This window comes from Austrofundulus limnaeus, unplaced genomic scaffold (genome assembly GCF_001266775.1).
Source record: "Austrofundulus limnaeus strain Quisiro unplaced genomic scaffold, Austrofundulus_limnaeus-1.0 Scaffold20, whole genome shotgun sequence".
Taxonomy (NCBI): domain Eukaryota; kingdom Metazoa; phylum Chordata; class Actinopteri; order Cyprinodontiformes; family Rivulidae; genus Austrofundulus; species Austrofundulus limnaeus.
This window is the reverse complement of record NW_013952422.1, coordinates 3095550-3109900: the sequence shown is the minus strand read 5'-3', so window position 1 is coordinate 3109900 and position 14351 is coordinate 3095550. Positions and strand designations below refer to the sequence as shown.

The 14351-nt window shown below is 38.5% G+C and overlaps 1 protein-coding gene across 1 annotated transcript in view; it reads left to right on the top strand.

Annotated features, from left to right (window-relative positions):
• Nucleotides 1–14351, top strand: part of exd3 (exonuclease 3'-5' domain containing 3) — a 51622-nt gene that overhangs the window by 9273 nt on the left and 27998 nt on the right. Inside the window, exons 6-19 of the mRNA XM_014003886.1 lie at nt 374–427; nt 550–689; nt 791–897; nt 979–1052; nt 1186–1224; nt 1325–1491; nt 2736–2889; nt 2985–3183; nt 3262–3371; nt 3503–3686; nt 3843–4015; nt 5483–5701; nt 6158–6211; nt 6305–6436. Of these exons, the coding sequence (XP_013859340.1) occupies nt 374–427; nt 550–689; nt 791–897; nt 979–1052; nt 1186–1224; nt 1325–1491; nt 2736–2889; nt 2985–3183; nt 3262–3371; nt 3503–3686; nt 3843–4015; nt 5483–5701; nt 6158–6211; nt 6305–6436 (1806 nt within the window). The remainder of the gene's footprint in view (nt 1–373; nt 428–549; nt 690–790; nt 898–978; nt 1053–1185; nt 1225–1324; nt 1492–2735; nt 2890–2984; nt 3184–3261; nt 3372–3502; nt 3687–3842; nt 4016–5482; nt 5702–6157; nt 6212–6304; nt 6437–14351) is intronic.

Sequence of the window (14351 nt, the reverse complement as noted above, 5' to 3'; positions counted from 1 at the left end):
AAAATAAAATAAAATAAAATAAGCCATAAAAAGAAAAAAACTGTACATAATGTGTTACACATGGAGTTTCTTTTAATATAATTTATTTAAGCTTTATTTATCCAGGTAAACTGTTTGAGAACCACTTTACATTTACAAACATGATCTGGCATGTACTGAGTGCATTGCAATATACAAACCTACATATTCAGCCATAGTAAAATGATTGTAAGTTTTAATCCTGATTAAAATTTTTAATCTGTGCCCATGCAGCATTAAAATTAATCAGAGTTAACTCGATTAATTTCACAGCCCTAATATATCTATATATACTGTATATATATGTATGTACTATATATATATATATTTAATTTAATTTAATTTTTTCCAACAGGCAACAATGCTCAGCATAAAGTTGGAGTTACAAAAGGAACTAGACATAGAGGAGGTGAGACAAAGCGTTTGGTTTTAGTTTTATAAGTCTGCGGGTTACTTCATAAATGGTCAACAAGTTAGATCTGAAATTTTTTCCAGACTCCTAAATTTCTGTTTTCTATCTTCTTTCTGCAGATGATTGTACCTCTGATCTTACAGGACAAGTTGGCAYTAGCAGAGTCCTTTGTCAGAGGCCACAAAGACCTAGAAGAACAACTCGTCACGCTGCTAGACTCTTGGTGTCACCCTGATTTCATTGTACAGGACATAAGGAAGTATGTTACCTGTGTGAACGTGTGGCTGTAGGTTTGCAGGCGACATCCTCAGGTTGTTACTTTATAAATACATATATGTATATATTTTCCTGCTTCCACAGACAGTTCCCTCGTCTCTCTCTGTCCAAAAACTACACAGTCCAGATCCAGCCCAAAATGCTCACAAAACATGTGGTACGACTCATGGAGAAGTTCACAATTGACCCAAGTGGGTAGCTCACACATATTTAGGGATCTTATTTATTTGTCTACATGTAGAGATACCATTAATGTTGTTTTTTTGACACAGGACTGTGTCCCAATGCTCTGCATAAAAGAAGACTGGACTCTCTGCGTTACCTCATGTATAAGACATTTGTGGATGTAAGTGATGCAGCAGGAGCACACTCTTGGTTGACATGCAGTAAAAATGTTTTCTAAAGGGATCCAAGCTGTTTCCAGGATATCTGTGATTTAAAATAACAGCAAACATTTGAGTTGCCTTTTTTTGTTATAGAAAAGCATGACCGAAGAGATCTGGACTGATCATGTGCAGGTAGGTTTTATTTTATTGTGATGATGTGTTTAAATGTAAATTCCATGTTTTAAACTACTCAAGTTGTTTATTGTTTCAACTTTGTGTCATTCATGTGTAGACTGTAGTGGGAAATGACTCCCAGCTGCAGCTCCATTTGGTAGAGATGTTGGTGAAGTACTGTGATCTTCAGAAAGCTGCTCAGTGGTCAATCAGATACAACATCCCCAGAAATCAACTTCCTACAGGAGTATGGGAAAAGCAGCAGAGTTTACCACCTGATCTACAGTAGGTTGGCCAAAATAGGCATAAACATGTCTGACTGAATAAATTGCATAAAGGATGTAGTTATTTGTAAAAGAGGAATAGCTGTGACATGATGTGCAGTCTAGGGTCAGATTTTCTTTTTTTCTTTGACTCTAGAAACAGATGTTCAGCACTGCTTTACACAAATATTTGTTTTACTGTTTGTCTATTTTAGCTTCTTTCACAAGACAGTTCTGCAAAATGGCCACACAGACCGGTCCGGCTTTCAGCTCCCTCGGTTCATTCATAAATCACAGGAGAAGCCGGCTCCGTCCCGCTCACATGTACGCGTTCAGAAATGAACCCAGCAGCGCAGAGCCAAAAGAGACTCATATCAAATGTTCATTKAGTGATTCTGTGGTTCAATATTTTTCAAACTAACTACAAAGTTGCTGTTCTGTGTCGTTTTTAATATTCCCTCGGTAATAAATCTGACGGTTGATTAATCCTGCGGTCGCTCACTGATGTCTTCAGCTCATTATCATTTTCTGAACCGCAGGTWKCTTTTTCATAAGTTGGTCTGCCCGGCTCGGACCCGGCTCTGATACTACCTCGCTTGGGGGCTCAGATGGGTGTCCGAGGCGGGCTCACTTTACTCGCCTCTGTGTTTTTTCTGAATGATCCGAGGAGGACAGAACACGCGTCAGTCCCGGACAGAGCTGTTTTATGAATGAGGCATTTGATTTAATATAATAAATTAAATAAAATCATTATTCCTTCCAGACACAATGTTTTTAAACCTCAAGGCCCTGTCACACTAGACAACTTATGCCAATTTATGAACATTTTAAAGACATCTACATTGAAGATGAAATAGAAAAAATCAACAGGAGGCTTCTTTTTGGCGTGTACGTAATGTAATTCGAAGAAATTGATCATATGTATAACTTTTATTAGCAATTTATCATCATCATCATCAAGTTAATTTACATTTAAAAACAACAAGTTGTCAACAAAGTGCTGAACACAGGGCAAAAATCAATATAAAACAAATGACATTCTTAAAAATATAAAAGATAAAGCACCAACAACAAATAYATAACTCACAATCGATCAAAAATCTTATTTAAATTTAGTCAAAAAAGTTTCATAAGTTGTCTAGTATGACAGGGCCTTCAGCAGTTTTTTGCCAACTTATCCAGACTGTTTGTACTGTCATGGTTTTACTTCAAAACAAATTTGTGACTTTTTAAATATATATGAATTTTTTTCCCTTCTTTGCTCAGACAGATAAGTTCAACTGATTTAGCCCAAAATGAGGAGTGGGTGCCGTCTCAGTCACACTGTCAGAAGTTCTTTCAGGTGCCTCTCACCAAAGACAAGGTTCACTTTGTGGACACGCCTGAAGCTCTCCATCGATGTCGAACGGTCATCCTAAAGGTACAGAGAAGGGAACTGTTGTACTGAAAGGGGAGGTTCTTGAGGTTACTTTAGGAAACTTTTCTAAAAGGTAGCATTTTAATTGTCTTTTCCAGGGAGGTGGTGTTGTAGGCGTGGACATGGAGTGGCAGCCCACATTTGGATGTGTATCAGCTCAAAAAGTAGCTCTGATACAACTTGCAGTTCATGACCAAGTTTTCTTATTAGATCTGTCCGCTGTGGAATTCTGTCAACACCCAGACGTAGTTGATTTAATCAGGGTCTTGTTCTCTGACCAAAATATCCTTAAATTAGGTAAGCAGTAGTTCAAATGAATGTTTTATCCTTTTATTTCATTAATAACTTAACTACTTAGCTCCTTTTGTTCCACAGGGTATGGTATGGCTGGAGATCTAAAGTGTCTCACTGCCACCTGGCCTGAGTTATCAGAGGAGCCACTGAAGAGGAATGGGATGCTTGATCTTCTTAACGTACACCAAATGGTAACATTATCCCATCAATCAACTAACTTTACACAAATAGGCTCCTAATTGACTCCAGCATTTTGTCTTGAGGGCATTGTACCAAAAAATATTTGGGACATTCTAAATGTTTTCTGTTGTGCTGTTTACAGATTCAGCGTAGTAAGGTTAACGTGGCTCAAAATGGCACTAAAGAAGTAACAGTAGGGGAGGACTGTGCAGAAAAAGGCCTCAGTCTGCTGGTACAACAGGTCCTGGGAAGTCCCTTGGACAAGACAGAGCAGATGTCCAACTGGGGGAAGCGTCCACTACGCATTAGCCAAATTAGATATGCAGGTAAGGCATTATGCATGCACAGACAGACAATGACAGAGAGCCAGATGGTCGCTGTCCTCCTCTCCATAGAGTATCAGAGATTATTTTGTTATCCCCTGGCAAAATGAAACAGCCCCTCTTCCTCGCTCCTTTTATTGCCTCTTATCCTTCCTCTAGTGGCAGATGCCTACTGTTTGCTGGATGTGTACTCGGTTCTCTCCAGTAACCCTGCGTACTTCGGMCTGCCAGCTGACCTGCGCAGCATCCCTTCAAACCAATCGGAGACGACCAAAGACAAGAAGCAGAAGCAGAAACAGGACAAGAAGACAAAACAGACACTCGGCAAAGAGGTTAGGGGTCAGCTGCCGGTTGTCCATAACTATGGTGGATGTGATTTTCCAACTCCTAGATTTTTGTTTCTCTGCTCTTAATTTAGGGTTGCAGGAAGTGTTGGTTAAAATATTTCCTTATGAAAATGATACAACTTAAAGAATCTAAAGTATAAATAAAGATAAGGTAAAAATATATATGGCTGCTATATTTGTTAGAAACTTTCATTGTATACAGATGATACTTGGGTATTTATTCAACACAAAGTCTTCAGGGTTATTAATGATGTCTTGAGCTTCACAAACTATAATCGTGAACCAAAATCAATTGAATTTAAAAGGCATTTTCACAAAACACTAAGCTGGGACTTAAATGTATTCTGGCTGCCCTGGTGTTATTTCCCAATAAACTGAGTCATTATTGAAGGTTAAAGCCAACCTGCCACTGATGTGCCTTTGAGCTGCCAAACGAGGTACAGACTGGCACAGTTTTAGGTTGTGACTGAAGGAGTTTCTTAAGTTATACCAGATTTGTAATCATCATTAGCAATAAACTGTGATGAGTCCAAGATGGCTCATTTCATTCCGGTTTATTTTAAGCTATTTTTAGGATAATTTGTGATATTTTATCTTCCATGTTGTTTTATTGACTTTTAATGTTTTAAATTGTTAAAAGCCCATCTGGGGATGTACATATCAAACTAGCTAAGGCTATAAATGCTATAGTGTTCAATATTTTTTATACATAACTCTTGTCCCCAATGCACATAAAAAAGAAAAAGAAAGAAAGAACAGTTAACATGAAAAGATAAGGCAGCTTTGTGGCTCATGGATGTGATGCAGAGATGACTTGTGGTTTGTGTAAACACACAGCCACTGAATTTAAAAGCCCAAACAACAATAAACAGTACAGAGGAGAAGATTGATATCTCACATAAACTTCAAATTTAGTTGAAAAAACGGTTTAGAAGCATGCAAAACTGAGGTCATTTGTCACATTTATAAAGTGGTACGACTGCGTTCATCATATATTTCATAATGCATCTCTTTTGGTTCTGCAAAGCTTCTTTAATTCTGAAAGCTCACATCTATGCGGGACATGGCCAGATCGATTACAGATTGATAGTCTGAGGCAGCTTAAGTGTAGACTGGCTTTTACTCCATTTTGTGGAAAACTATTTTGTGAAAGTGCCTAAAGAAGAGCAACTGTGCTAATGTGACAGTTGTCACTTGTGTGATAACCTGCGACCTTTTCACCTGAATAAATGCAGAGAACCTCCAGCTGAAGGCACAGAGGTTTGAGCATCCGGCCTACAAGGAGGGACAAAGCTTGTTTGACAAAGACACTTCACCAGTTCCTATCAGCTCCAGGGGCGCAGTTGTATGACTCACCCTGTGCTGTGACCTTTCTGAACCGTGGTGCTAGTGAAAAGAAAATCCCCCAATGGGGATCAGTTAAGTATCACATTATTCCCTCTGTCCGTTTAGGAATGTCAGGGGGCTCAAAAGGTCAGTCCCCCTCGTTCTGACACAGAGAAAGGCCTCCTGTGTGGCGAGATGGCCCCAGAAGATTTCCCGCCTCTGCCCCCCCAGCAGTTGCGGGTGGTGTGTGACAACATGCTGCAAGGACTTGGAAGGTATCTGCGCTGCTTGGGGGTCGATGTGGTCATGTTGGAGAATACGGATGATCACAGAGTTGCAGCAAAGGTTTGTTAAGAATCTGTCAAGAAGAAATACACTTTTCACACACAAACGAGACAAACACACAGTAGCTATCAAAAAATGTATTTTGSTTGAAATTTGGTAGATTACTGTATAAACCAATATCAATATTATCCATTATTATAAAAAATGTTTTTGTCACGTTAGCATGTTTCAGTGCCACGACTAATGTTAGCTTTTAAAACTTGAACATTTCTGATACCCTGATGTTGAAGTTWACTTTTTTCATTATTTAAAGCTCTGATGTCTGTCGTACGCTGATTTTTAACTGTCCTTAGTTTGTCATTAATTATGAACTCAAATGCTAAATATTTCCATTGTTTATTTATCAAGCCTTTTGTCTTACCTGCTCTCCTTTAGCACTTACTGTTACCACAGAATAACAGAAACATTATCACTGTTCAGTAGTTTAATGTGTACCTTTTTTCTTTGTTGTTACAGTTAGCGCAATCTGAAGGCCGTGTCATCCTCACATGTGGACAGCCATATCAAACGGTAGATGATAATTCATGTAAAAATCAAATTCTTTGTGATTTTATACTTTTTTCCCTGTACATCTAAAATGTGTTATTTTTACTTTTCACTTAGTTGCGCTCCCAGGTGGGTGAGGGGCGCTGTCTGTCCTTGAACTGTTCAGAAAAGGCCAAAGACCAGGCTGTTCGAGTCCTCCGACACTTCAACGTCCAGCCTACTCCCAGCGATATATTCAGCCGCTGTCAGGTACTCCCAAGTTCTGTGCTCGCAAAGTCTCACACGAGAAAAGCATTACTGCCCCGAGGTTTATGACGTCGCAGCGTAACAGGCTAATTAAACAGACGTTACCAGAAGTCACAAAATGTAAAGATAAAGCATTTGTTTATATTACATCTGTTTTGCATTTTGGTTTCCACTCAACAGTCTGTGAGAAAGGGGAAAAAGATTTTCTCTGTTAGAGGGAAGTTCTTGTAAAGTTAATACAAGGAAGTATTTTGTGGTTATAAATACTTGCTGAATTCCCAAATTATAAGAACAAAGCTTGTGGTGTTATATTATTGTCTTCTGCAAACTGAAAGCTGARGAGATGGATTTATAATGGTGGGAAAGAAAGTTGTTAGGTGGTGAAATGTCATGTTTGCTGTGATGTCAGTGAGACAGCASAGGATGATGGGAACATTTTGAAGCATTTTGGGAGAACGGTCTGAATAGAGTCTGATTTCTGCTCTCAGTGGCTTTTAAAAATGCTATTATTTAGCAGTAGGAAGTGATTTTAGAGTGAAGGTATGTCAGATCGAACAGAGAAGATAGAATGAAAAAGTGATTGATATGACGCTGGCAGCGATGTGGGCGTTGTATCAGATGATTGTGGTAGTGGGAACTGAAAAGAACTAGATATGGGGAGCCAAAAACAAATTTTTTTCACATTATTTATGTTTTAGAAAATAAAACTACACGTGKAAAGTAAGTGATTTAAGATTGTTTGAGGATCTAATTAGTCTACCTCCTGGTGGCCTCCTTGTGGTTTCCTTGTGGAGGTATTTGGAGTATGTCCAGATGGAGGGAGGCCCTAAAGCAGACCCAGGAGACGTAGAAAGGGATTGCATTTCCCATCTGGTTTGGGAATGCTTTGAGTCCCCCACCAGTGGCTGCAGGATGTGGTAGGGACGAAAGACGTCTGGATTACATTGATGCTTGTTGCCACCAGATCTTTAACCTGCACTGGTGCTGAGAGTTCAAGGGAAAGATGAGGAAGACAAAAGACTAGCTGAAGCTTTGAGCAAAAATAGAAAATAAATAATTCCATAGAATGTGTTTAAAATGTGACAACTGGTAAGCAAAGAGAAGTTTTCATGAAACAAAGTCTAAGAAACTTTTGCACAGATCTGCTGTCAAAATTAGCTGGAAAGTAAATTTTTATTCCCTCAAGAAAACAAAGAATCCAAGTTCAGACAGAGATGAACCACTCTGCTCCTGGCGATGGGGAAAGGAGCAGAGTCGCCTTGTATTTGAAAACCTGCTTGTACCTGTGATAAGTTCGGTGTAAAAGAGGGGCATGATATAACAAGAAATGAAACCACTTGGCTTAAACATGTCAGACAAAATTACTGGAATCAGACTAAATGAGTGTGGCTCTCACAGCTTTATCTAATGGTTCCACAACTTTGCAACACTCAGACAAATCAAATGTTGATGTAAAGAACCCTTTTCAATCAAATTGTTGGTTAAGCTCCTTGCTCATGTCAACCTTACTTACATTTCTATTTTCAGTGAATAAATTAATTTAGAGTAATTTCTATCAGTTATAGTTTCTCACTTTTTTTAATATCTTACACAATTCATTGTAGAAACATCTAAGTGCTTTTCTTTGTCGCATTCGTGGAGCCAGAGAAATTTATTTGTGACTGATTTACGCTGCCTCACCTGTAGATGTCTCTGTGGGTGGCTGTTTAGAGAAGCAATGTGTGTAACGATGGCTGTGTTTGTGCTTGTGGGGTGACTACTTGAAGAGGGGATCTTTAAAGGTTAGTAAGCTCGTGTGTGTTCTGGCCTGGTCCTAGTAGGAGGGCCCAAATAATTCAGGATACGTCAACAGCTGCATCTTCATCGGCCTCAAAATGTTACAAGCTGGGACCACCTTGATGATAAAATCAGGGCTCTAACAAACCAGCAAATCCAACCAGATAGTAAACGATAATTCTTTGACCACCTCCTGGCATCTCAAGGCCAAAACAAGGCCGCATGGGTTTATAATTGTCCAACGTTCGCCACTGTTAGGAATCTGTTTTCAAAGAGATGCAATCACTTCAGTTCTTAGCATATTTTTTTTAATACATCAAAAAATATCTGCATTACTTATATAAAAATATAATTTCAGCTATGTTTAAGGCAATATATACATTTAATCAGACTCTTAATGTATTTATAAAGTGATTTTCGATCAGATTAATATTTTTTCTCAGTTCTATCTGAGTGTGTTACAGTCACCAAGAACGCTTCACCCTGGGAGCTGCTCTGCGGCCCACTCAGGCAAAGTTTTAACCCCTTTGTTACGCGATTGTAAAGCTTTCTGATTAGCAGCAGCGGACGGGTCAGTTTCCCTCCCTTTGTCCTCGTCTGTCTCGCTCTCATACCCCGGTGATGAATGTCACGAGGACGAAGTTAACGCAAAAGAGATTGGAGATTAACCACTGAGTTGTCTGTTTGTGTATCACAGCACAAGTGAGAAATATTAGAAGYGTAGAAGCTTTAGTGTGAACCACAACCTATAAATAAGGAGGGCGTCACCAGTTTATATTGGCTCTCATCTGCATAGTTGTGCAATAAAAATGACTCAATCACTTCCTTATTTAAATAAATCATTTCTGAGGTTTTACTTTTTAAATCTTTTTTTTTTTTCATTTCTAGCTTTTCTTAAGAACAATAAATCATTTTTTTTCACTTGTTCTTGAAATTAATTTAAGCTGTAGGCAGTGAACCTAATATATAGTAAACGTGTATAAACATGATTCTTTTGTAGCCGATATGCTAAAAACAACATGTTGTCTATTAATAGTTCATGCACAATATAAAGTACGATATATCGGCATTAATATCGGTATCGGCCAATACTGGCCTTTTTTTTAGAATATCGKTATYGGTCCGACATGTAAAACTGGGCCAATATTAACGTCCTATATTGATTTCCCACTTCTTAGCTTTGTGTTTCTGTTTTGGGAGGGGAGATGGTTGGTTGAGCAGCATCTGTTTGATCATGATAGTGATATTGATGCTGTGTAGCCAGGAATAACTGAGGTAGGGAGCCATGTCAGAGGTCTGGTTGTTTATTTCGGTATCAAAAAAAGACCCAAGTGTGTTTAAGAAATGGAAATCATTATGCCGTAATTTGGTAATCAGCTTGGTTTGTACGTTCGAAACGACTGAATGTCTAAATCTGTTTATAACAACTTGTATTTTGAATTGTTGTACTTTAACCACAATGTAAATTTTAACTCAGATACACTCTGTGACGTGTAGTGCAGACGTCTTGACCAGGTCACCCTTGTAAAAGAGATCCTGTTCTCAATGGGTTTTCTACCTGGTTAAAAAAGGTTATTGATTGATTGATATTGATTGATTATGTATAATATAATTTGTGTGTTTGTGTAACATCTGTAAATATCTGTTATCGGCCATAACAGCAATAATTGTATCTGATATCGATATCGGCTGCAATTTTCACATCGGTGCATCCCTAATATAAAGTATAAAATACGTGTCACATTTTAACATATTGCAGAATTTTTAGTTCAGATTAGTTGAACTGTTTAATTTTTTAAGCTATTTTTGGTTATAACTTGTTCCAACTTTCAGTTATTGTACAAACGTCTGTTGAGTGATACGGTCCCTTTTTTTTTTTCGAGACTTGTTGAGATTATCCAAAAGATTAAGCCAACACACACTCGCACCTTTAAAGGCACCATAGGCTGGGTCACACTTGCACTCAGACTCAGCTGTAGACTCTGCTGCAGCTGAAACGCTGGTTCCCACGCACCAGACTACTGGGGAAGTGAAAACAAGAGCAACAGGAACCGCCAAACTGTGAGAAGGAGGGGCTGGAGGGGGACGGGGGGTGGGGGGAGGGTGAGGACAGAGGTGATGGCAGGGAGGTAAAAAATGAGAGAATTTAACCAGTTAAAGTTCAGCGGAATGGGGAGAAAACAAAAACATGACATTAGGTTAGTATGAATTTGCGAAGGGTCGAAAATAAGTTGAGAGGAGTGTTTGAGTAAGGAATGGCAGGAGGAAGAGAGAGTGGAGGAAGAGGAGGGGTGGAGGAGAGCAGGCCAATAGACTCGTCTGTCCTTTGATCTAAGGGAGAGCCGCGAGCTGAAAAACCAGAGGAATGCGACACGCATTTAATGGTAACCTTCACGAGCTGTTTAGTGTGCATTTGTGCACGCTGAGTGGAAAAAGGGTTAATCAGTGTCATGACCGATGAAACTAAAGTCCAGCGCTAAAAGGCAGGAGACGGTTTTAATCCACTCGTGTTTTCTAATACCTTTAGGCAGAATCTCATTTTATTGTGTCAGCACAAGAGGCGATTATTAAATAATAAAATGGGGCACCTCGTCAAGTAGATGATGGATTGGTTGTCACGCTTTTTACAAAAACAGAAACAATAATTTGATTCTTGTTGTAGCACTAATATTCTATGAAACTTATCTTACTTACATAAGTTTATTTGCGTTATATGTTGGCAGAAGATTATGGTGATATATTCACATAAAAACAGACAAGATAAATTGTTTTGAAACTGAAATAATAAGACGTGTTCTGACTATGCAGTGCCATTTTGTAGTCATCGTCCTCAAATAAAACGTCATAAAATCATTTTATTACTGAATATTGAGAAAAGTGAAAACACAGACAATTGTTCAATCCCTAACATTTGGCATTATTGTGCAAAATGTAGGGTTTAACTAATATATGTATTGTAATTATACTGTATATTCAGACATGCAGCATTTGTTAATAGTTATATTTCTTTAATTTTGTCATATAAAAGCTTTTTTAACCTGAATACAAATTTGTTKTTCTTCTGTCCATTTGCTCTTCTCTGTGGTAGAAAAACGGGGTCATATTTGTGTATCGTGTCGTTTCCCACTCCCTGCCCCGCTCCTCTTTCAGGAGACGAGAGGGAGAGACAGTCAGTCAGTCAGGGGGTGGGGGTGAGTCGGTGGGGAGGGGGGCATTCCATCGGCACGCCAAGACATTCCGAGGGAAACCATCCCAAATATTTCCCGCTGTGTGTGGCGAGAGGTTCACATCTCCTGTTACACACACACACATTCTCAGTAAGTGTTGGAGGTGAACTCGCGCACTCGGAGAAAGTTCTCACAAATGAAACCCATCAGGCTCACAGTCTTAGGTGTGTTTGTTGTATGCACATGTATGCAGTAGGTGGTTAACGGGAATCTCTGCAGGATTTTGCCTGRGGTGTGACGCTCGGCATGACTTTTGGTCGCTGTGCGAGTTGCAAGTCAGCAAAAGTCACGATGACCCGTTTTGTCGAACTTGTGTACAAATTTGGGAACGTCAGAATGAGTAAGGCATAAATTTTGTATGGCTTTGCTTTATTTAATTTGTTTGCTATGATATGACCTTTTTATCTTAATGAGAAGATGAGTTAAAGAAAACATTCCTCTTTGTTTTGGGGCTTCTCCCTTAGCAGAGGTCGCCACACTGGATCATCTGCCTCCAAGTCCAGTTTCCACCAGCACCCCACTGGTTAACAGCACCGGAGGCAGTCATTATTAACACAGACCCTGACTGATTTGTAAAGGCTGTTGTAGGCCCAGTGGACAGTTATAGATCTGGAGGTTTATATGCAATCCCCACCATTTATCCAGGCTTGGAACTGACAGCAGAATACGCAGAATGTGCCTTTTTAAATGGCTGATTTGAGTCACAGAAACATGGTTTATCCAAAATACTCCACAGGAACTTTTTACTTTGTTTATTCACCTTTAAAATCTAAAATTATATTTGTATTATGTGCTTTTATTAGTATACTTTTTTATTTTATTTATTTAAGGTCATTATTTTGTAGAAAATAAAAATAGGACTTAGTCTTTACAGCTCATATACTGTATGCAAAAGTAAATATAATTTTCATTGCCCCTCTTTAAATAAGCGCATGAATAAATTTGTGCTATATTGCTGTATCAAGTCTGTTTGAAGCATTTTTTTAAACTTTTACTAAAAAGTCATGGTACGTTTGGCACATTTATAAAAACTGGTGTACTTGGAGAAAACAAGGCCATCATTGGGATCATGAGCTACATGATCCATACGCCTTCATTACAGGCAGACTACATAAAACATCATTTTGACAGCAAGTTTTTCTTGTAAAAAAAAGTAACTTCGTGTAGTTTAGCATTTGAGATTTTTCAGAGGCTGAAACTCCTATTTAGACACAAGGCGTAGCTTAATGTCGAAACATAAATGAAGATGATTTGCAAGTTTTTTAAGTTTACTGTTATAAATAAAAAAAAAATATTAAGAATGACCACTTGCATATCAATTACAATGAAGGAGTTTAGCTTGTAAAACAGTAAGGACTTCTAAAAAAGGAGATAAGAGCCAGAAATGGGTCAGAGTAAGTTCCTATAATGACTTTCAGACGTGGCTGGCTTAGGCTTGGAGACTTTTTTTCATTTTTTACTATAGTTTATGGGAAATGGCTGCAATAAAGACAACCAGACACCTCGACTACTTTCTGTACTCGACTGAATCACCGACTGACTGGCTGTACGTTCTGCTGTTTGTCAGAATGAGGTTAGGTGGGTCTGTCAGCGAACCCAGTAATCTAGCACTAATCCTAATCAAAACCAAGAGAGGTCTCCAGGTCTGTTTTTAATTCAGGTACATCATGTTATTCCCTCCTGTCAGCAAGTATTGCTTATGTTACTTTAGAGGTGGAAACAGTCAATCAGTGGGGAAAAAATGATTCGTTATTTCATGTTCAACTATGTGACAGATGAAAAATGTTTTTATTATTTATAGTGTCAAATGAAGAGACAACATTATGAAATGAGGACAGTGTTAAATTAAAGGCATTGGGGTAAGAATAAATAAATGTATACTTTTTTCCTCTTTCTTACATAAAACTGAGTTTTTTTGCCTTTTTTTGTTCATACAATATTTGAAATATTAAAAATAGAATTATTCATATGACTAATCATACACATAGTCACTTCTGAACTTATTTTTTTCTACAAATTTAACAACTGTAACCAGATTTCTTGGATATTAGGATATTATAACTCTAACCTTGCTTAGCTGGGCCATGTGAGACCAAGCACCTAAACCCTTTGCCTACATCCCCCAGAATGCTGTTCTGTTATGGATCAGAGTTCAAAATTCTATTTGATGTATTTTCTTTTAATTTTGATTTATGTGTATATCACGATATAGTATTGCCCAGCCCTAATTGTGATATAGTAATTTAAAAAGTGATTTCTAGCGAGCTGTTTTTCTCAGAAAAGTGTCAAAATCCCCCAAAAGTGTTGCTGCTCTTGGAGCAGCACATACACACAGATAGTCAAGAAAGCAGATGAGCCATCACTCAGCGAGCATTCAGCAAATGAGCACTGCTGTTTTCCCACAGTCAACTTGGCCCCAGGACAGCATAGCGATGCAATGACACCTGTGTGTGCTCGGCTGCACACGTGATCTGTATCTGGCTCTGTTTGCATGCTGGTGTGGGAATATATAGTTGCTCAAGCGCCACACTGTTCTCCCTCTAACTCAGAGAGAATGTGTGATTTCAGGGTGTTTAATTATACGTATAGAAATATCTGTGAAAATAGCTAGGTTTCGTTCTTATAAACATTGCTTCATGCTCACATAACCTTTGGGGGAACAGAGGTCAAAATCAGATGTATGTAGTAAAYTTGTTCAATAACATACATTTATCATTGTTTATATTTCTTCATGGGCCTTTTAAAAACTCAGTAATAGAGTTTTGTAGGTTTTACAGAGTTGTGGTAAAAGTAAGCATGATCCTGCCTTGCTTTTGACCTTATGTTGTTTTTTTTTTTTTTTTTTTTTTTTTTTTTTGTGGGGGGGGGGGGGGGGGGGGGGGTTGCATTCCTTATTGCACAAAATGACCACAGTG